The 22161-nt window shown below is 52.2% G+C and overlaps 2 protein-coding genes across 2 annotated transcripts; both read left to right on the forward strand.

Moving 5' to 3' along the window:
• The first annotated feature begins 1741 nt into the window (after positions 1-1741).
• On the forward strand, positions 1742-8156 carry SERPINA4 (serpin family A member 4). The gene is made up of 4 exons (XM_006208235.4): positions 1742-2390; positions 5595-5868; positions 6738-6897; positions 7670-8156. The coding sequence occupies exons 1-4, from the start codon at positions 1742-1744 to the stop codon at positions 7865-7867; spliced, it is 1281 nt and encodes a 426-aa protein (XP_006208297.2). The 3' UTR covers positions 7868-8156.
• A 6156-nt stretch (positions 8157-14312) lies between these two features.
• SERPINA5 (serpin family A member 5) lies at positions 14313-22126 on the forward strand. Its single transcript, XM_006208236.4, has 5 exons — positions 14313-14416; positions 18446-19081; positions 20511-20781; positions 21132-21279; positions 21796-22126. Exons 2-5 carry the CDS (start codon positions 18463-18465, stop codon positions 21982-21984), a joined length of 1227 nt encoding a protein of 408 aa, XP_006208298.2. The 5' UTR covers positions 14313-14416; positions 18446-18462; the 3' UTR covers positions 21985-22126.
• The last annotated feature ends 35 nt before the right edge of the window (positions 22127-22161 follow it).

Below are 22161 nucleotides of genomic sequence, written 5' to 3' on the forward strand. Positions count from 1 at the left end.
GACAAGGTTCAGGGCGGTGGGGGGAGGTGAACAGAAACCCACAGAGGGGGATGGGATGCTCATGTAGCATGAAGGGGAGAGTGGAGACCAGGTCCTCTAAGGGGCTCCCTTGAGCCTCAGGGAAAAGCAAGAATCAGGCGAACCTCAACACATTACACAGTCAGGAAGGAGTGAGCTCCCTTGGGGACCCCCAGGAGGGAAGGGGGCTCTCCTGGGAGGCGGTCAGCCAACTTCCAGCAAGGTTTCTTTCTGTGGTGAGACTCTGTGCTGTACCCGTGGGTCTGTTCATTAATAATTACCTAATCAGAGAGGTGGCAGGGAGTGCATAGAGGTTTCTCCAGTCTTCCTGGGCTCAATAAACCCAAGTCACATTCCTGGGCCACTTCTGGAGCTCAGACAGCTGCCCGGCATCCGCTCCGGGACTGACTGTGCTGTGAGTAACCGTCTGAGGGCCTCCATGGAGACTGTAAAGGGAGGGCGGCTAATCGTCCTGGTTTGCCCAGGACTGGGAATTCTGCAACAGGACTTTCAGTGCTGAAGCTAGGGATGTCCTGGGCAGACTGGGACAATTGATCACCCTAACTAGAGGTGATAAAGGCTAGAAAGAGCCCGACACATGCTTGTACCAACCTCCTCGCTGCAGCGGTGGGGGACATGGTGCTCAGACCCGGGAACAACCTCCCCCAAGACTAAACACAGAGGGCGATCCAGGTCTCCTAGCTCCCAGTGCAGGTGTTTTTGGAGGGTTTCCCGCCAGGAGGGAATTCTGGATAATCTCACTGCAAGGCTGAGAGGAGTCTGTGAGAGTTGGGGGGGAGGGCAGTCGTTACAGGTTGGTAGGAAGCCATGTTGGGGGGAGGGGTGTTCCTTGTCATGGTCCCTTTCCAACGAGCACAGCAAAATTGAGTGGTTGCAACTACTTTGCAAGGATCCCCACAGGCAAAGGCGTTTACTATCTGGTCCTTTACAGGAAAAGTTTTCTGACCCCTGGTCAGAAAGATGTTGGAGACCTGAACCAGGGTCACAGCAGTAGAGGGGCTGAGAGACTGAAGGAAGAACTTGCAGGACATGCGATAGGCTGAATGGGGGTGGGGTGTATGGAAGGCCAGACAGACGTTAGGGATGACAACTGGGTTAGGGGGCTGAGAACCAGGTAATGGTGGGGCCATTTGAGGGGGCAGAGAAGATTTGGTAGAGGAAGTCGAGCATCCTATTGGGGCAGGTTAAGTTCATTAGGATAAGGGACCAATTCTACCCCTGTGACTTTGGACACACCATTTATTGAACATCAGTGATCTCACCTGTACCAGGTGATGGTAAGCATACCAATCCTACTGACCTCTACCTGGATAACAGGGTCAAAACAAATGGCACAAAAGCGATTTTGCAAACTGAAAAGCACACGAGGGATATTTGTGGAGTAGATACTAACATAGACTTTGGCGATTAGCACCTTTGATGCGATGGGTCACTGGGCTAAGGAAATAAACTCATATGGGGCAAGGCATCCCAGGCTGAGTCTGGGAACCTGTGTGCTAGCTTGGATGTTTACTGTTTGGTGACTTGTCAGTTTTGGAGCCTGTTTCCCCATCTCTGTAATGGGAATGGTTTCAGCACTGTGCAGATCTACAGGAGTCGCTTACCACCCCGGGGCTCTGCCCGGCTTCTCAGTAGGGCTGCGTGTTCTGCTGGGGAATTTCCTGGGCACTTCTTTCCTCCTACAGACCTGAGAGCAGGGAAGATGCATCTTGTCCACTGCCTGCTCCTCCTTCTGGCTGGGCTACTGGCCCTTTCTCACGGTCAGCAGCCCCCAGAGCATCGCAGCAAGGGTCACATCAGCCACGCCCATCCGGAGGCTCCCGCAGCAGGGGAGGGCTCCCCCAGCCTCAAGATCACCCCAGGCAATACGGTCTTTGCCCTCCGCCTCTACCACCTGATCGCTTCCCAACCCCCCGCGGGCAACATCTTCCTCTCCCCGCTGAGCATCTCCGCTGCCTACGCCATGCTGTCCCTGGGGGTCCGCTCGCCCAGCCGGACCCAGATCCTCGAGGGTCTGGGCTTCAACCTCACGGAGGTGCCGGAGTCCGACATCCACCGAGGATTCCAGCACCTCCTGCACATGCTCCACCTCCCGGGCGACAGGCTGGAGGTCCGCGTGGGCAGCGCCCTGTTCCTGAGTCCAGAGCTGCAGCTCCTCCCGAGATTCCAAAACGGCTCCTCGACCTTCTATGAGTCCAGATTCTTCCGCACCAACTTCCTCGACTCTGTGGGCACAACTCAGCTCATCAGTAACCATGTCAAGAACGAAACTCGAGGGAAGATTGTGAATTTGGTCAGCGAGCTCCGCCCGGATACGGTGATGGTGCTGGTGAATTACATTTACTTCAAAGGTAAGAGTCAATTTGCTGGTGGACCCTATGTTTCCCCTACCTTATTTATTGAAGGATTACATGTCAAGAAGACCCCCCAAACGGAAAGTGCATAGATTGCGTCTGATGAGCCAAGCAGCCTTCAGAAAACTTAGTATTAGAGCATCAGATATTTAAGTTTGTGTAATATTGAGATTTCCATCCCTTCCTACCTTTGGACATATTTCCTTATTTACTTTTGCTAACAGCAATATATGAAATACATTCTATCCAATGATGACAGTTGAATGGCTGGATTCATATGGAAGCTCCTCCACTTGCCAGCATTGCAAAAGGGGTAGCTTGTTTGCTTGAAGCAAGAGCGTCAAAGTTTTGTTTTTGAGGATCAAATGAGGTCACGTATTTGTACACTCCTTGGAAGAGTGCCCAAAGTGATCCGCAAACTCCAGGTCCCAGCCATACCTGACAGGCCACCTGTCTTTGTAAATAAAGTTTTATTCACACACAGCCACACCCACTCACTTCGGTGCTGTCTCTGGCTGCTCTCACAGGACAGAGATTGGCAGTTGCTACTAAGACAGAATGACCTGCGAAGCCAAAAATACTACTTCCCAGCCCTTTGCAAAAGAAATGTGCCAGCCCTGACTGTTACATATACTCAATGAATAATTAGTGTCATTGTGATTACTCTAATGATAACAATTTTGAAGCCCTTTAAACATATTAAATGTATAAAAGAAAAAATAGGAGTTGCCCATAATCTTACCTTCCTGAGGCAACCAACATTAACATTTTTTTAAGAAAAATAAACCTTTATTTCCTTGTTTCACAAATAAAGCTGTGTTGGTTCAACATTAACATTTTAACCTAATTCTTCCCAATTTTCCATTCACACACACATGTCAATACAGTTGAAATCACAGGTGGGAACAATTTTGTACAGTGTGTGTCACTTAGAGTCCCACCCAGAGAACAGAGTCACCATGAGTGTTAAAGGCAAGGGTGTAGTTACAAGAATTAGCCCTTGCACATTGTGGGAGGGGCTGGCAAATTGAAAATCTGGAGGAAGAGGGAATTGGAGAGACAGAGAAAAAGTCACTGGGGCCAGGGGGCACGTTAGAGCCTGTCAGGAAATCTATAAGCCAGGCACATCCAGCCACCAGAGCGGTTCCATGAGGGGGAGTACCTGGTGGCGGCCTGGGGACACTGGTGGTCAGCAGGGTAGAGCTGGGACAAGGAACGCAGAGGAGAGCATGGGCAGCCTCCCCTGGTCTGTCCGTCATCCCATCTGCCTGTGAAGACTTCAGTGTGCGGTGGCTGCCTCGCACCTACGTCCCAGCCTCACCCTCGTAACCACCTTAAATCCACAATCTGTAAGAAACAGATTCTGGGACGCAGTTCCAGCCTAATAATCAAGCCAGACTGGTTATCTCTGGCATTTTGCGTGTAGAATTTTCACACACCATTGAAAACTTTTAATTTTTTTAAAATTCTGCAATAATTATTAATTCATAGGAAGTTGAAAAGTCGTACAGAGAGATCCCAAGTGCCTTTCACCCGGGTTCCCCTAGATAACATCTTGCATAACTGTGGTGCAAGAGCAAAACCAGGAGGCTGACAGTGGTGACAATCTACAGACTTCATGCGCATGTTACCGGTTCTCCCAGGCACTTTGTGTGTGTGTGTGTGTGTGTGTGTGAGTGTGTTGTTTTATGCTACTGAAAACTTTATCCAGCTCTCATTTTAGTGGCTGCACAATATTCTGTTGACTCCATTCCATTTAAAATGTAATGTAATTTACATGCATTTACACCATCACCCCACCCAACGCTCTGGCCAGAAATAATGAAGGTTTCCATGCTGTCTTCCTGACAGAGACTTAGTTGCAACTGGGTTAGCGAGCCTGGCACCAGAAAGGAGGTTCTCCAGAAATAGAAAGGAAATAGATGTCCTGCCCTCTGACACATCTGTCCACCACTCTGGGGACCTAAATGTAACCCCAAGACCTCAGTTGAGGTGACATGGTGAGAGCAGTGGAATAACTGGGGCTTATCTTCAAAAATGAAGAGTACGCAAACAAGATGTGCGGATCTCTGTGGATAAAATTTTACTGAAAGATATTAAAGTAGGCTTAAATTAAAAAAAAAACAAGTATACTGCATTTATGAATAGGAAGACGGTAAAGGTGTCAGTTCTCCCCCAAATTGATCTGAAGTCCTAAAGCAAAAGGTAAGACTGAAGCTTGTAGATGGTACAGGGAAGGGTCTTCCTGACCTGGAGGAGGGAGAATTTTCCCAAACGAGACACAGAGACCTAACCATAAAGGAGAAGACTGATAGACTTGCCGCATTAAAGTTAGGGATCTCAGTCACCAAAAGCAGCGTTATGAGAGTGGAAAGACATGCCAGAGAGAAACCACAATGCACTACTGCTACACAAACATCAGTTTGGCTGATTTTTTTTAATAGACTTTATTCTTTTAGATCTGTTTCAGATTCACAGCAGAACTGAGCAGAAAATACAGAGTTCACACATAGCCCTCCCCCCCCCACACATGTATACTCCCCTCCCCTCAACATCCCTCATCAGTGTGGCGTGTTTGGTACAATCGATGAAACCACATGGGCATTATTATCAACCAGAGGCCATAGTTTACATTAGGGTTCACTCTTGGTGTTGTACATTTTATGGGTTTTGACAAATGCACAGTGACATGTAGCCACCACTATAGTAACATACAGAATAATTTCATTGCCCTAAAAATCCCTTATGCTCCATCTATTTGTTCTTCCCTCCTTTCCTCTCCCCAAACCCCTGGAAACCATGATCTTTTTATTGTCTCTGTAGCTGTGCCTTTTCTAGAATTTCGTTTGTTTGGAACCCTACAGTTTGTAGCCTTTTCAGACTGGCTTCTTTCATTTAGTAATACATCTTTTAAGTTTCTTCCATGTCTTTCATGGCTTGATAGAGGTTGCCAGAATTTTTTAAGTCCAACAATTTCAGGTGATGGGTGAAGACATGAAACAACCTTGCTGATATCCTCTGATGTGTCTCATTTTAGACGCTATATGAGCCCCAAGGTCCATTCCCCAGGCAGATCAGGTTTTGAACGGATGGGATGGCGAGGTGGGGGTCTGGAATGATGGTTGGGGATGCACGCCCTGCCTGGAGGATGGGCTTGTTGGTCCCTGGATGTCCTGTATCTTCTTTTCTTCTTCCCTCCAGCTCTGTGGGAGAAACCGTTCACCCGCCTGATAGCCACTACCCAAGACTTCTATGTTGATGTGGCCACAACAGTCAAGGTGCCTATGATGCTGCAGGATGCCCGGTACCACTGGTATCTTCACGACAGATACCTGCCCTGCTCGGTGCTGCGGCTGGATTACCAAGGAAAAGCAACTGCCCTTTTCATCCTTCCTAACCGAGGGAAAATGAAGCAGGTGGAAGAAGTTTTGACTCCACAGATGCTAACAAGATGGAGCAACTTACTCCAGAAGAGGTAATCCACCAGTGTACCACGTGGTGCTGACTCTGCAGCCCCACTCTCCAAGCGGACCCTTCCAATGAAAGCCAGGGACTCAAATGGGGACTGAGAATTACGGAAGAATTCTTCTCTTCTCCAAGATGGTCCATGGGTTTCCCTACATAAGGAACACTTACAGTGCGTCCAAAATATGATTTTGCCCCCATCAGGGGAAAGAGAGCCAGACCAGGAGCTGAGTCCTGGTTTAGAGGTAGCCCTCGTACTGCACAGGTCATGGCTGAAGTGACACTGGTTTTCTGCGGGGCCTCCCTGTACAATGAGTGGGTAGCCCTTCGGTCAAGACGACTGGCTGAGTTGGCACAGAAGGGGTTTAAGGAAACCCCAGCCATCCACCCCAGGAAGTAGCGCAGAAGCTTTCACATCACCCTGGGGCCAACCACCTGTAAGAACAGGACCTCGGGCCAAGGCCACATTCAAATGGAAAATTCATACAACGCACGTGGTGGAGGGGAATTCCATCCAAAGAAATTAACTGGTCCCAAGAAAGTGGAAACCACAGGGCCCCGCCAGGGACAAAGGCAAAGCTGCCCCCCGGGGAGACTTGCATCTCCCGGGGGCCCTGGACGTTTGCAGAAAACAGCCTTTGCTGAAGACCAGCTCGCAGGGGAAGGAGGGCCTGCACACCGCAGGCCCTGGGGCAGATCAGCTGCCTTTAAGCCGCTGGGAGCACGTGTTTGTGCACGTGGGACGGGCAAACGGTATTTGTGATGACAGAACTCAGATGGCGTGGGGGCAGCTAGGGAGTGCGGCCAAGGAGAGCACAGACCGGCTGGAATCCTTGGCTTGTTCATGAGTCCAAAATTTTAACCCAGTGTCTCTTTCAGGTATTTTTACAGGAAACTCAAGCTGTATATCCCCAAGTTCTCCATTAGTGGCTCCTATAAACTGGAGCAGATTTTGCCCAAGCTGGGCATCACAGACCTGTTCTCGCAGCCGGCTGACTTGTCCAACATCACCCAACAGCTAAACCTGCAGCTATCCAGTGTAAGTCACCTGAGGTTATTAACCCCTAGAGACCTCGGAGTGGAACCTCCCCCTTCAGAAGCCGCTGGGTGATGGCTGAGCTCTCTGCCGCCATGTGAAGTCTCAGAGCCCGAGTTTTATTCAGTCATCCACAGGCCTGGGCGGCCATGAACCAACCCTCCATGTGCTGGGTGTGGTGCTCGGTGCTGGGGATCCAGCACCCACCCAGTCCCTGCCCGCAGAGAGTTCTCCCTCAAGTCCGGGAGACGGCACCCTCATAGACTGTGGCAGCGGAGAGTGACAAATGCAATGACAGAAACAGAGGAGGGATGCAGATGAGGCTGGGTGGAGGCTGTGTACCACACATTTCTTGAACAAGAGAAAGGGATCTCGGACTTCAGCTACATAAGACAAAGGTGCACAAGAGGGCAGAGCCTGGGGTTTGAGAGTCTGACTTCCAGTTCCACCTCTTAAGACATTCAAGGGTTACATAGTCTCTGAATTTATTTGCCTCATCTGTAAAATGGGCATACTACGTTGACCTCATAGGATGGTTCAGAAGATTAAAAAGAGCACAGGCACCCAGAATGTGCTCCATCAATGATCGTGATGGTTATTGGATAAATAAGAGGCCATCGAGCTCAACAAACATCCCAGGGTAGAAATTCTTACTTCAATATCTCTAACAAGGGTCTTATGTGTGGTATTGCTCCTCAGTGGTCTCCGCCCCTCAGTCCTCTCTCAGCCCGGAGTCCAGCTCTCCCATCGGTAACACTTGTAATTTCCTTCCCAGAGTCTCCACAAGGCCGTCCTGGAGGTGGGTGAGAGCGGCGCCCAGGCCGCAGCAGCCACCAGCCACTCTTTCACCTTTCTGTCCCGGGACCGTCACCAAGCCCTTTGGTTTAACCGGCCCTTCCTCGTGGCGATCTTTTCCACCAACACCCAGAGCATCCTCTTTCTGAGGAAGGTTGTCAACCCCACGAAACCATAGCCCTCCCAGGGCTGGCGTGTCTGTTACAAGCAGGAGGACATGGACTGGAGGGCTGGGTGTGAGCAGCTTGGAGTGCGGGAGACAGAAGACGCGGAAGATCCAGAACAGAAGCTGCTGGTGAGGGTGAAGGATGGGGGTGGTACCAGATGAGTGAGGACTGGACACTGAGCTCCCCAGGGCTGGACCGCCTCAGGCAGGTCATCTAACCTCTTTGAACAGGTGTCCACCTGGAAAGTAGGAGAAACCCTCCCAGTGTATTTGTACAGATTAAACAAAATGATGGCCGTGAGGAGCTTGGCTACAGTGGCTTGGCAGGGTGTGTGCAGGAGGGGAAGAGGTGTGGGCTGCCAGCAGCCCCTGGGCAGGGGATGGTGCCTTGTTTCAGAGCGGGGTCTTGGAAGATCAGCCATCGAGGCAGCCGCCACAGAGAAAGAAAGGGAGGCTCAGTGAGGCTCTGCCCCAGCCCGTGGCCGTGGAGATGTGGCCAGCGTCTCTCCCAGAACGGACCGCCGAGGTCGCAGAGCGCACAGCAGCAGAAGGAGCACAAGATGGGGGCCTGGAGGCCTGTCTTCACACCCCTGCTCCGCCACTCAGATGCTCCGGGCCTCCAGCACATCCCCTCCCTTCTCGGGCCTCAGTTTCCCCAGCTGGGTATTCAAGGCTGGCCCAGGTGGTCTAGCGCAGACCATCTTTGAGGATGTGGGGTGAGGCTTCTGAGGAGGGTCTGTGAGAATAACCCTCTTCCCATCTGACAGTGGGAGGCAGGCCGACAGGACCCAGCCGTGTGGGTCCAAAACCTTGGTAATTTCTGGCAAATACATTTCTCTGTGGGTTTTCTTGATGGCCAGCGTGTCAGGAGGCAGGAGGCCTCACGTCACTAACCCAGAGTTTTCTCCGGTGATGGGGGAGCGTGGGCTGAGAGCCAGCTCTGGTAATGACGATTGCTCAAGAGCCAGAACATTGCAGAGACTATGTGACCTGGTCCCTGTTCCCAGTCATGCCACAGCGGCAGGAATAGTCTCCTTGTGGGAAACCAGGAAACCAATATCCGGAATAAGAGACAGTCCATTATTTTTTATAGTTGAAAAAGCCCTTGTGGAAGGGACTGGGGAGGAGAAGTTTCCAGGGCTCCCACCCTCCCTCTCTGCCTCTGCAGGGGGGCTCTGTGCTGGGAGGGGTGGCCTCGGGTGGGTCCCACTTCAGGAAATTGCTGACGCAGCCCAGCCTGGGACAGATCACACTGGCTCTGGTCTCCAGGGACAAGGGCCTGGAAATGCTTCAGGATCCAGAGTCCCCCAAAGCTCCGAGGAACGCACCCCCTATTTCTCACCCCCTGTCTTTGTTGGTCCATTTCCCCCTGCACCTGCTGGGATGTTAGGTTATGTTTTACAACCCCCAGGCAGGAAAGAAAGTCAGGCCCCCAGCCGACTCACTCCCAAGTCCACGCCTCCAGAGGCAGCGGGTGGATGGATTCAAGCATCCCAGACAAGCCTGGAAGAAGACGCAGGCCTAGGGTTACCATGGCAACAACACTGCTGGGGTGATGTGTGAAAGTGAAGCCCAGGTGTGAAAAAACGGAGAAAAGGTGGGTAGTCACCCTCAGTTCAGCCTGGAGAGTGATGCCTTCATATTCTGATTACCCTCCTCCTGCTCAAAAGCACTCAATGGCTCCCTAGTTCCTACAGGATAAAGTTCAAACTCTTCTACCTACAGTCGAGGCCCTCCCTGATCTAGTCCCTGCCTGCCTCTCCATCCTCATGCTCCCATGCCTCCAATGACCACAGCCAAGGAAAGCCCTTCTGTCTTCTCAGGTTGCCCAGAGCTTCCCACCTTTGGGTCTTTGTCCCTGCAGGTCCCTTCCACCCAGAACGCTCCCTTCCCTGTTTCTGAGACTCTACCAGGATTTCCTACGATTGCCTCTCTCCTCCCTAAGCAGACAGTCATCCTACCATCAGACATGGCTGGCTGACAGTCATCTCCGTCCTCCTCGCCCCAGCCCCTCTTAGCCGGAACATCTGAAAGGCGGGGCCCTGCTCACACTGTGCCTTTGCTCACCCCAGTGCCCGGCCCCGGTGCTGATCGTGTGGTCTGGCATGTGGCTGAGGCCCAACCCATAGTTGGTGAATGAATGAATGAACGAGAGATTGAATGGAAAAGGCTATGCCCTGAGCAAGGTCCCTGAGCTGTTTGTTCTGCATCACCACCCCTGACACATCCCCGGGATTGATTGGGTAAATATTTGGTCCAACTTCTCAGATTTCAAAATGCCCTTTTGGAGTATTTAAAAAAAGGAACTAGTGGGGTCTCTTATCTGTGGGGCCCTTGTCATGCCCCTTGGAGGCACACTGCTTTGGGACCTGCGTTGGGTGTTAGAGGGCCAAGAGTGTTTTCAGTTTCCCTGGTTTTCCTCCAGCAGGAAAGGGGAAGCCTTTGGTGCTTTGGGGTGGGAGGGCAGAGAGGCCAGCGAGTGTCATGAGTGTCCGCGTGGAGCCTGGGGGACCCCAGATGCCAGTGGAGGGATGAGCTGCATGCCCCTCGTAAGTGGGTGTGGACAGAAGCATCCTGGCTTCATTGGGCCGTTCATTTCCTCATGCCACAAGCAGTCACCGAGTGGGGACTGGCCACTAACCAGGAAGTCAGAGGGATTTCCTCAGTGGAGGAGGAGGCACTTGAAATTTGGGGTGAGACGGGGGCTGGGGGGACCATCCCAGCTTCTCCGTTACCTGCGGGAGGGGCCAGCTCTTACCTCTCCGGATCTCAGGTTCCTCACCTGTAAGCGGCACAGAGCCCCGCTGCAGCTGGACCCGTGGAGGGCGGATGGACGAGCAACCCAAGGGAGACACAGGCCTGGGAGCCCCTGGCTCTGAGCGTGTCAACGTGTGAGCGTCTGCAGGGAAGGAGGGAGCCTGTTCCATCCCCGGATGCCTGGGACGGTGAGGAATTCTCCTCCAAGAAGGGGCAGACCCAGGGCGAATGGTTTCCACGCTCTGAGTGCCTGCCACGAGCAAGGCCCAGGGACAAGAGCTGCCTAGGAGTCACCAGGGGGCCGCCGAGCACCCAGGTGCAGAGCTTGGACCTTGGAGCCAGCGTGCCCGCGTCTGCATGTGGACTCTACCAATTCCTGAGTGTATCGGCGTGTTAGTGTGTTGCTAGTGCATTCGTTTTTCCGTAACAAAGGACCACAACCTCAGTGGTGTAACAGCAGACATGTCCTGTTCCATCCTTCCGGAGGCCAGAAGTCCAGGAGCCACGTGTTGGCCGGGTTGCTTCCTTCGGAGGCTGTGAGGGGGACCTGGCCCCGGCCTCCCCCCGAGCCTCCGGGGCTTTGCCGGTCCTCTCGGGCGCTCCTCGGCTTGTAGAGCTCCATTTCCTCTTCGCATGGCCTTCTCCCTGTGCGCGTGTCTGCATCCAGATTTCTCCTTTTCATAAGGACACTCGTCCTATTGGCGTAAGGGCCCACCCTCCTCCAGCAGCCCTCATCTGCACTAATTACATCAGTAATGACCCTTTTGCCAAATACAGTCACATTCTGAGGTACTGGGGGGTTAGGGCCTCGATTGAGGGGGGGCACAGTTCAACCCACAACACGGTATGGGCCTTGGGACACCTCTCTGTACCTTGGTTCCATCATCTGTAAAATGGGGATGACACTGCCTAATACACGAGCCCACTGTGGACACCAGATGGGTTATGGATGTAAAGCACACGTCTTTGGTGCACCACAAATATTCACTATTATTATCATATTTCATCGTCCATCACAGCTCTCCTCCGGAGCAGGGTCACAACTTCGCATTCCTGCCCAAGATGGCACGTCACCTGAACAGGTCAAGTGGTGGGAGCCAGGAGGTGGAACAGTAGGAGTCCCCATTTAACGGCCTTTCTGTCCAACATTGTCACCCATACTCCGTGGGCTGACAGATCCCCCTTTACCCCGGGGTGAATTCGCCTGCTGGGAATGGTGCTCTTTGCTGCTCTTGGTGCCAATGGAAACAGGGTTATCCGGTCCTTTCAATTCCCATGTTCTGGTTGTTGGCCCACTGCACCCTCCTACCCCAGTTGTCATGGACTGAACTGTGTCCTCTAAGACTCTGTATGTTACAGCCCAAAGCCCTCGATGTGACTGTTCTAGAGACAGGGCCTTGAGGGAAGTGATTAAAGTCAAGTGAGGTCATAACGGTGGGGCCCTAATTCCATAGAACTGGTGTCCCTGGAAGAAGAGGAAGAGACCCCCGAACGTGCTGCTGCTCCCTCTCTCTGTTCCCCACATGCACAGAGAAGAGGCCACGTGAGGACTCAGCAGGGAGGCACCACGTTCCAGCCAGGAAGACAGATCTCACCAGAAACCGACGTCAACCTAATCTCGGACTTCCGGCCTCCGGAACTGCGAGAAGCACATTTCGCGGTTTAAGCCCCCCTAGTCGGTGGTATTTTGTCCAGGCACCCCGAGCAGACTAATACACCAGGGTGCCATGCCCTGAGACACCCCCAAAACTTTCAGCCCCAGTTCCTTCTGAGCCCTTCTGAGTGGTGATGGGGAGTCAGGGGTTGTCACATTCACCCAAGTTCTCAAGATATTCCTTAAAACGTAAGCCTGGGACACCGCACCTAGGGTGTCTCCACCAACAGCACCCACGGGCTGGAGGTCCTTGCGTATCTTGCTCAGTCCCGTCTTTCCCAGGTAGTTTCCTGGAAAATACATTTGCGGGAATTACACTAGCTTCCTGTTGCTGCTGTAGCAAATGATGATAAACTTAGAGGCTTAAAACAGCATAAATTTATTTCTCTTACAGTTCAGGAGGTCAGAAGTCCAAACTGGGTCTACTGGGCCAGCAAGATAACGGCCAGGCTTTCTTCTGGACTTCTTGGCCCACGACCTCACATCACATTGTTTTTTTTTTTAACTCCTGCTTCCATGACCATGCTTCTTCTGACTCTGATCTCCTCCCTCACTGTCTCATAAGGAAGGGCCTTTGTGATAACATTTGGGACTCACCTGGGAAATCCAAGATAGTCCCCCCGTTTCAATACCCTTAACTCGATCACATCTGCAAAGTCCCTTTCATCATATGAGGTCACACTCACAGGTTCCAGGTATTAGAACACGGATACCTTTGGAGGGGCTATTACCCATCCTGCTGCAGGTAGGCGAATCTGATTTCCACCCAGTGGCACAGAGTTTGGGAGCCTCCAGTTTGTGAGATAAAGGACACTTGCTCATGTCACATGGCCCAATGGACAGAAAGCAAAACTCAAACAGAAGGGGCCAAGTTCTACCTTGTTAACGCCTCTCCCTGAAAGCTGTGTGCCTTTAGGCTGGTGACCTAACCTCTCTGTGCTTCCATCTTCTCACTGATTCCATTGGGATGCTTATGTCCGCCTTTCAGCACATTGTGTTCAGGGCAGTGAACACAAAGCAAGTACTCGATGCCTGGTAAGGACTGGGCTTGTCTCCAGATTGAGATTAGCCCCTCTGCAGGGTGGTTATAAGGATTAAAAGAAGTAATGGGCTGTAACTGGGCCCAAAACCGTGGAGAGAGAAGGCGGATATCTCAGGGGTCACGGAGGGACCCTGGTTGCTAAGCATCAAGATCACTTCCTCTGGGTAGTGCCCGACCCTCTGTTTTCTCTGCCAACTCCACACCCCACAGTCACCCACGTAACCTTCTGGGTCACGGCCATGCACGGTGCACCCAGTATTAGGACGCCCCAGGCATAGGGAGCTTAGAAACAAAACAAGGGTCAAACTAACACTCCAGCACGTGGAAATGTTCTTGAAAGTGTGGGGCTGAATTTGGGAGCCCCAGTTTCAAAGTAGGAAAGGACATTCCAACCAAGCCCACAGAAATCCCGGGGACCACCCTTTTCTAAGCAGGGAGCTCGGGCCCTGAAGCCGAGACCCGTGTACTCAGCCCCGCTCTGTCCCTAACTGATGCCCGTCTCTGAAAAGTCCCGTCTCAGCCTCAGTTCCATTACTGGTGCAGTGAGCAGGGCTGACATAACGCTCCCTCATCTCGGCCATGGTGAGACCCTCTCAATCCGCCTTATTTCCACCAGGATCTGGCTGTAGAGGTCCATGTGTCTAGTAAGCACATAGCCTGTGAAGAGCTTGGACCCTCACTCCCCCAATCTGCAGCAAATTGGCTGCGGGAAACAAAGGGATCAGCCTGGAGGAAGGGAGGTTTGGGAGCCTGTCCCTGTCCCTGTGTCTGGAACGCCAGCAGCTGGTCAGCTGTCCAGCCTGGTCTCCCTGGGGCATCTGTGCCATTGCTGGCAAATAGTGGCCATGTGGGGCTTTCAGGGCAGCGAAGGGGCGGCCTCGGCCAGAGCTGTGCTGGCTTTGGCTTGAAAGATCTAGAAGCTCTGCCAGGACAGGGCAGGGCCGGCTGGGGCGGAGCCAGGAGAGGGGCGGAGCCAGGAGAGGGGCGGAGCCAGGGCCCCTCTGCTGTGGTCAGTGACAAACGCTGGCCCCAGTCCAGCCAGCCCTCTGCTCTTTACACAGCCTGACTGCCCGACACCTCCGCTGTGTGCGCTCAGCCACGGGACAGAGTAAGTACAGGTGGAGGGCCCGTGGACTCTGGCGTTATGGGATTCGGAGGGCTTAAAAGCTTCGGAGGTGTCCCAGGGTGAACACGAAAATCTCTCCACGTTGATGGGGAGGGAGCCAGGGCCTCTGAGGTAGCAGAGGTGGGTCCCCCTAACCATGTGGTCTTGGGAACCCGCTAAGTCTGTCTGAGTCTCAGATTCCTCCTGGATAAGATACAAATTATCACACCCTGCGCACCCTGTGCCTGTGACGATTAAATAAAGTGGTGGTTCTCACCCAAGCATGATTTTTGCCTCCAGGGCCCATCTGGCAACGTCTGGAGACATTTTTAGTTGTCGTAACTGGAGGAGGGGCTGCTATTGGCTTCCAGGGAGTAGAGACCAGGGGTGCTGTAAACGTCCCACAATGCACGGGATAGCGCCCCACCCCCACTCCCAACCTGACAAAGAATTATCTGGCTCCAAATGCCTACAGCACTGAGAAACCCTGAAATAGGTAATGGGGACGAAATGTCGGGTACCCAGGATGTGTTCGATAAATCAGAGCTTCTATTGTTTTCTGTGCCTGTAATCTTGGACCTTTGGAAATCAGGAAAATGATTAAATATAATGTTTCCCTGAGATAAGGCCATTCTGCCTGGAGGCAGCCACTCAGAGGGGCCGCTAGAGCTTCTGGCCCCATTTGGTCGTTTATCAAATAAACAAAATGTAGACATAAAATGAATGGGATTTCCAGTTTCTTTTAGGATGGGGCCCTTGGCAAGAAATGCAACAATAAAAGGAAAACTGCTCCCCCAGGCCAACATCCTTATTGACAGATCAAGAAACCACAGCTTGAAAGATAAAGGGGGTGGGAGGGAAATTGGGGAGATGATGGATGTATTCAGGGCATAGATGGTGGCAATGGTTTCATGGGTGTGTACTCAGCTCCAAACTCATCGAGTTGTGTACATTAAGTATGTACGGCTTTTGGTATGTCCGTCTGACCTCAATAAAGTGATTTTGAAAAAGAAAGAGAAAGAAAATTGAAGCTGAGCTTCAGCAGGGGCGTTACTCAAGGTCAGCTGCTAAGTTAGCCCCAGAGCCGCCAGGGCTCAGCTCTCCATGCCCAGCCTGGCTTGTTTCCACTCCTCGGCATCCAGCCTGTGGTTTAACATCTCTGAATTACAGAGACAGGGATGGGGTCCATTCATCTGTCTACTTATCCATCCACTCATCTATTCATTGAACAGTGGGGCCTGAGCATCACCCCTTGACTGAGAAGTCTCACAGTGGGACCAGCACATGTGAGGGTCCTCTTTCATGAGCTTATGTTGTAGCGGGGGAGACAGGGACAAGAAGTCAACAGTGCATGCATATGTAATTGCCCTTCTGTAACCGATGGAGCTGTGAGAGAGACACTCAAGGGGCTGTTTTAGAGGATAACGATGGAGAGGGCGGGGCCAAGCGTGGACAGGGTACCACCAAGAAGAGGCGTTTAAGCGGAGGCCTGAGCCCAGGGAGAAGCTGTTCCTGGTGAGAAAAGTGGAGAGAGGGTTCCAGCAGGGAGAACAGAGGGTGAAAGGGCTTCAGGCTGGGATGGGGCTTCTGTGTTAGAAACTGAAAAAGAAGAAACATGCCCAGGGGCAGAGCAGGTCAGGTGAGGCTGGCGAGAGCCAGCTAGAGCCAGACCACATGCAGCCTCGTGGGTTATCGTGCAAATCAGTGTTAGATTTTACCAAGTCAATGAGCAGCGATGACATTTTCAGGCAGAGGTTGCTGGTTCCAGGAAGCTCTGCCCCCTACTCACCCTCCACCTCCCCAGTCTTTAGTCTTTCCCTTTCTGCCCGGCTCCAAGTCTTACCTCTCCTTTTGTAATTAGCAGGTAGTGGACAGACCCTCCTGAGCTGCACACCTCCCACGGTTAAGTCCAAAGTCAACCTGGGTGGGACCTTGTTGCCTAATATTTGGAATATGTGCCAGCAGATTTTGGGTCTGGATGGTGGGGAACCAGTGGGAGGATTGCCCAGGGCCTGCTCACCCCATGCCCACCTGCTGCTGCCGCCAGTCCCTTTGGCCTGGAATGCCAGATGAGCTTGATCGATCTGCTTTCTTCCCCCTGGCATGTGGAGGCATCTCTGCAGACACACTGGCGTCACGGGTCCAGGAGAGGGTCAGCCAGGCCACTGCTGTCGCCCAGTGGGGGCTGGTCTCCTGAGATCCAGGCTCGTTGAGCTGGGAGCAGACTCACCTGGCTCAGAGTTGCCACAAAACAGTGTCAAAGCTGTGTATTTGCACCAGAAGCCCAGGAGTGTGATGGCAAAGCCTGGGCTTAGAAACTAGGAAACCTGAAATGGGCCCCTAGGCCTCCACTTTCTCAGAAGTAACCTCTCTGACCCTCTGTTTCCTCTTCTGTACAATTATAATACCAACTCCATGTGACTGTGGAGGAGTATACATGAGCTAATACAGGTGAATGGGTTGGGGAAGACACAGGGATACTCACAGCCACAGAAGAGGGGGAGCCATGTGTCATATCTCAGAGCCACAAAAGGGAACCAAGAGGCAGCATGTACACCAGAGGACTCTGGGTTTGAATCCTTGTTCCACCACTTACTGGCTGGGACAAACTATTCCATTTTCTAAGCCTTACTTTATTCAGCTGTAAGTGGGGCTATTGATGTTTGTTTTCGGTAAAGGTGAACTTCAATAGTATTTACATAGTGTCTAATAGGCGGTGACCTATGAGACGCTATGTAAGTGACAGAGAGAGAGGAGTGGAGCAAGATTTCTGGGCCCAGGGTAGCCTGAATGAAGCTGAGCCCCTGCTGTCTCGGGAGACTCACGGGGCACTCGGAGAAGTGGCTCCAGCCCATCAGATCAGTGCTGTTTCGGAGGTGGGGGCAGTGATGAGGCTATAGAAAATGAAGCCTGAGAGGGGAAGGGACTGGCCCAAGGTCACCAGGCAGCTGCAGGGACAGGAGGATGCAAGGCCAGAGCTCCCACTCCTTCTTCCCGGCCAGCTGTCCTTGGGCTCCCTCCAAGCAGGAAACTCCTCTTCGATCTGTAGCTGTTTTCTGAAAGCCATTCTTTCAAAGGGGAATGACCAGCTCATTGTTAATCTCTATGTGTATGTGGGTGTTGAGCTGAATTGCTTCTTCATCAGCATCCTGCTATCCTGATGGTTCCAACAATCTGCAGGAGGGACTGTAGTCTAAAAGTCGCAAAGGTCACACTGTTGCAAAAGAGAAAAATGTTGCAGCCTGGCACCTTCAGGGTCCTTAGGATGGACCACCAAGTGAGGGTTCTTGGCTTCGAGCAGGAAAGATTCAAGAGTGAGCCGTAGGAAAGGGAAAGCAAGTTAATTTAGAGAGATGCACATTCATTGGCAGAATGCAGTCAGTCTCAGAAGGGAGAGCAGCCCCAGGCATGGGTCGTAGGTTTTTTATGGGTTATGCCCCTGGGGGAAGGCGAGGGGGACGGGTGGCATCATATGTTCACTAATGAACCACAGGAGCCTGACACCCTGCCTGCCACTGAGTAGATGCTCTGAATGAAAAGGACAAATCCAGCAGTAAAATGGGGACCACAGGAGGTTAACTGATCTGAGCTCATAGAAGGACCATGAGGTCTTACAGATGCTACACTGGGGGACCCAAGTGACGGTTAGAGGGAGCGGGCTGCTGGTTCCCCATAACCTCTGAGATGCTGACCAGGCAGAACATGGGAGAGCCCTCTGCCCCACATCCCATCACCCCGTACACCACTTGTGGATGAAAGGACACTTCTCGCCCTGGTGGCCAGTCCCCACCTGGGTGCCCTGTCCTTCCTCTCCTCACCATTAGATGTCCACATCCCCAGGTCTCTGTCCTCCAGGGCCTCCTAAACCATCATTCCCAGCCTCTCGGGTCCATCACTGCCCCCTGAGTCTGCTTGGTTGCGGTGCCATTTCCCGGGATGTAGGCTTTGCATGTTTCTTCCAAACTTCTCTCTGAGAGGATGTGCTGGCTGCACGCTCTCTCTTTGGGCTCATCCTCCTCATCTCCCTTTCAGAACAAGGGGCAGCCACAATGCGGCTCTGCCTCCTCTTGTGCCTGGTGCTCCTCAGCCCGCCGATGGCCACCCTCCACCGCCACCGCTCTGGGGAGACGAAGAAAAGAGGCCAGGAGCTGCTGCCCGTGGTTGCCACAGTGGCCCCTGGCAGTGGGGACTTTGCCTTCGACCTCTACAGGGCCTTGGCTGCAACTGCCCCCAACCAGAACATCTTCTTCTCCCCTCTGAGCATCTCCATAAGCCTGGCCATGCTCTCCCTGGGGGCTCGGTCCAACACCAAGGCTCAGATCCTGCAGGGCCTGGGCCTCAACCCTCAGGAGAGCTGGGATGAGGAGCTCCACAGTGCCTCCCAGCGGCTGCTACAGGAGCTTGGGCAGCCCAGAGAGGAACTCCAGCTGAGCCTCGGCAACGCCCTGTTTACCAAGCCCACCGTGCCCATCCAGGACGCCTTCCTGAGTGCCATGAGGATGCTGTACCTGGCAGACACTTTCTCCACTAACTTTGAGGACCCCGAAGGGGCCAAGAAGCAGATCAATGATTACGTGGCAAAGCAAACAAAAGGCAAGATTGCAGACTTGATTGAGGTTCTGGATGGCACTGAGGTCATGGTTATGGTGAATTACATTTTCTTTAAAGGTAAGGCCCTTGGGTTTGAACCTGAACTTCCTCTTCTCAGCTGCTCATGTAAAAAAAAAAAATATATATATATATATACATTTATATATATGTGTGTGTGTGTGTGTTTGCGCACACGTGTGTGTGTGTGTGTGTGTGTGTGTGTGTATCTCCAATTCTGGTACACATAGAAGAGTGGGAGTGGATTTAGCCCTTCCTGATACCTGTCGGTAACAGTGAAGCCAACCATCAGCCATGGGTGAGATGGTGCCTTCTTACTTTGTAGGGTGATGTTAATGACCCCGGGTGCTGTTTCCTCCTCTGGGAAAGAGCTGGTTCCTGTTGGAGGTCCTGGGAACACCTAAAAGCCAAAAGCAGGCTCTGAAGTGTGTTTGTCATGGCCACGGTGCCAAAGAAACTGACACCATGGCTGCTCAGGGCAGGACTGTGGGCCTTAGAAAGGCCTTAGAAGGCATTTCCCAGATGCTCCCTTGTCCCCAGATCCTCACCTCCATGCCCTTCTAGGGGCTGTTTCCTCAGCCAAGAAATCCTGTTCTGAAGAGTCTTTTTTCCCCACCTCAAGGGCTGAGCTCCCCGTCATTACCTCCCTGATGTTTCTTGTAAATATCCCTACTCACCTCAGCTTTGTGTGTCTGCTTCTCCTGGATACTGAGCTCCCGAGCCCTGTACAGGGCAGGGTTGAGATGTGGAGGGGAGGGGAAGGGGGGAAGGGAAGGAGGAAAATAGTTAAGTTGTTAACCGAACCCCCCTCTTCTTAGGGTCACAGATGGTGAGTATCAAGTTTGGACTCAAAGATTTCTTGTCCCCTGGTCTAGGGCTAGGCTGCAGAGAACAGCCATGAAGTAAGCTCGTGGGGCACTGGGGCGGGATCCATATTTGATAACCACTAGGAAGATGGAAACAATGTATCACTTGGAAGAAAAAGTCCTACAGGAAACCCCAGAGTGGGAAGTGTTAACTGAAAAATTACCCAGGTATAGGGTAGCGTCGTCAGCCATCCGTATTAGTTACCCTCTTCACTTGGATATTTGACCTTGAGTAAGGACATCAGAGAAGCAAACATTAGGGGTTAAGGGCTTCTGAAGACATGAGTACCAACCTCCTTGTTTTGCAAATGTGGAATGAAAAGCCCCACAAAAAGTTCCAGCCTGTCCCCCAAATGAGGAATTGGCTTGTCTTTATATTCAAGAGGTTCAGCGACCACTTCCGCCAACGAAACTGCTCTAAAGAGGATGCTCTTTGTTTGGTAGGTTTCTTGTCTCCACCTTTTTGATTGGCAGCTGAGAATTTCAAATTCCTTTTCCATTTTAATCTTTCTTTTTTTAACCTGATTTTTAAAAATAGAGGTATAGTTGATTTACAACGTCACATTAATTTCTGGTGTGCAGCACAGTGATTCAGTTATACATGTATCCCTTCTAACCTTTAGCAAAGTGGGAGACAAGCTTCGACCACAAAAGCACCCACGAGCAGGACTTCCATGTGACCTCGGAGACGGCGGTGCGGGTGCCCATGATGAAACATGAGGACGAGTATTACTACTTCCTGGACCGAAACCTCTCCTGCAGGGTGGTGGGGGTCCCCTACCGAGGGAATGCCACTGCCTTCTTCATTCTCCCCCGCGAGGGCGGGATGGGCCAGGTGGAAAGTGGACTGAAGGAGAAAACACTGAGGAAGTGGCTCAAGTTGTCCGTGAAGAGGTATCACTCCCACTTCTCCGGGGCCAGCCCACTGCTGCTCACCCCCAGGGAGACACGGTGCCCCTCGGGCCGCAGAGCAGTGGCGGGGAAACTCACCTAGGCCGGGAGCTGTCTCCTAGCCCAGAGGCGACATGTGAAGTCCCAGCCCCCTGGCCTGGCCCAGCTACAGGGAGACATCAGAGTGGACAGTGACCTCTGGGGACAACCCACGTCCAAGTCCAGAGTTGGGTGGGTCCCCTCGAGGCAATGGCCTGATGGAGCACTAGGAAACCAAGAGGGGTCAGCAGGAATGTAAGTACAGTGAGTCAATGCTCTAGAAGAGTCGAAGAAGAGTCCTCTTCTCTTTCCAGGCAGCTTGAGCTTTACCTACCCAAGTTCTCCATTGAGGGCTCCTATCAGCTGGAGAAAGTCCTCCCCAAGCTGGGGATCAGTGACGTCTTCACCTCCCAAGCTGACCTGACCGGCATCAGCAACCACTCCAGCATCCTGGTGTCTGAGGTGAGCATGTGCTTTTAGAAATTTTTTTTCTTTTCTGTTCTGTTCTGTTCCATTCCGTTCCATTCCTCATCCCATAGTCTTTCTTTCTCTTCTCTCAAGAAGCAAAGGTTTCACTTTGTATCTTATCCTTTGTGCACTGGGAAGTCATATCCAGCACTGTGCCTTGCGGGAAGGTGTCCTGTCTTCAGCAATCAAAACTAAGAATCCAGCGCTAGTTCCTTCACTCACTAGCTGTGTGACCTCTAACAATTGCTTGACCTCTCTGAACCTCCTTTCTCTATAAAATTGAAGAGTCATGCCCTCGCTGTGAGATGCCATGAAAATTCAATGAAAGCCACATATGCACTCACCTTTGAGCCCTGGTGAACAAGGGCTGTTCAGTTGCATCATTTCCCACCTGCCTCATGGCTCAGTAGCACAGATACTTCGATGATGATGCTACTGGCAGGTGGCTGTTGCCCCGATGGCATCTCCCAGCCCCTAGTGGCTTGGTGATGCTCTGTGTCCCCCCTGCAGATGGTGCACAAAGCCGTGGTGGAGGTGGACGAGTCAGGAACCAAAGCGGCTGCAGCCACGGGGACAATCTTCGTGTTCAGGTCGGCTCGGCTGAGCTCTCAGCGGATCGTGTTCAACAGGCCCTTTCTAATGCTCATTGTGGAGAACAGCAAGAACATCCTTTTCTTTGGCAGAGTGAGCCGCCCGTGAGGTGGAGATTTCTCCTGAAAGACACAGGCCTCCACTGTGGAAGACGAGGGTGCACTGTGGCTGGGAGCTGGTGATTCACACAGGTTTAGTTGACTAATGAGACTTTCACAAGTAATAATAATAATAACATTGAAATACTGATGATTACTTCTTTGCACACCATTGCAAGACCTGGGT

The sequence above is a fragment of the Vicugna pacos genome, chromosome 6 (assembly GCF_048564905.1).
Source record: "Vicugna pacos chromosome 6, VicPac4, whole genome shotgun sequence".
NCBI lineage: Eukaryota > Metazoa > Chordata > Mammalia > Artiodactyla > Camelidae > Vicugna > Vicugna pacos.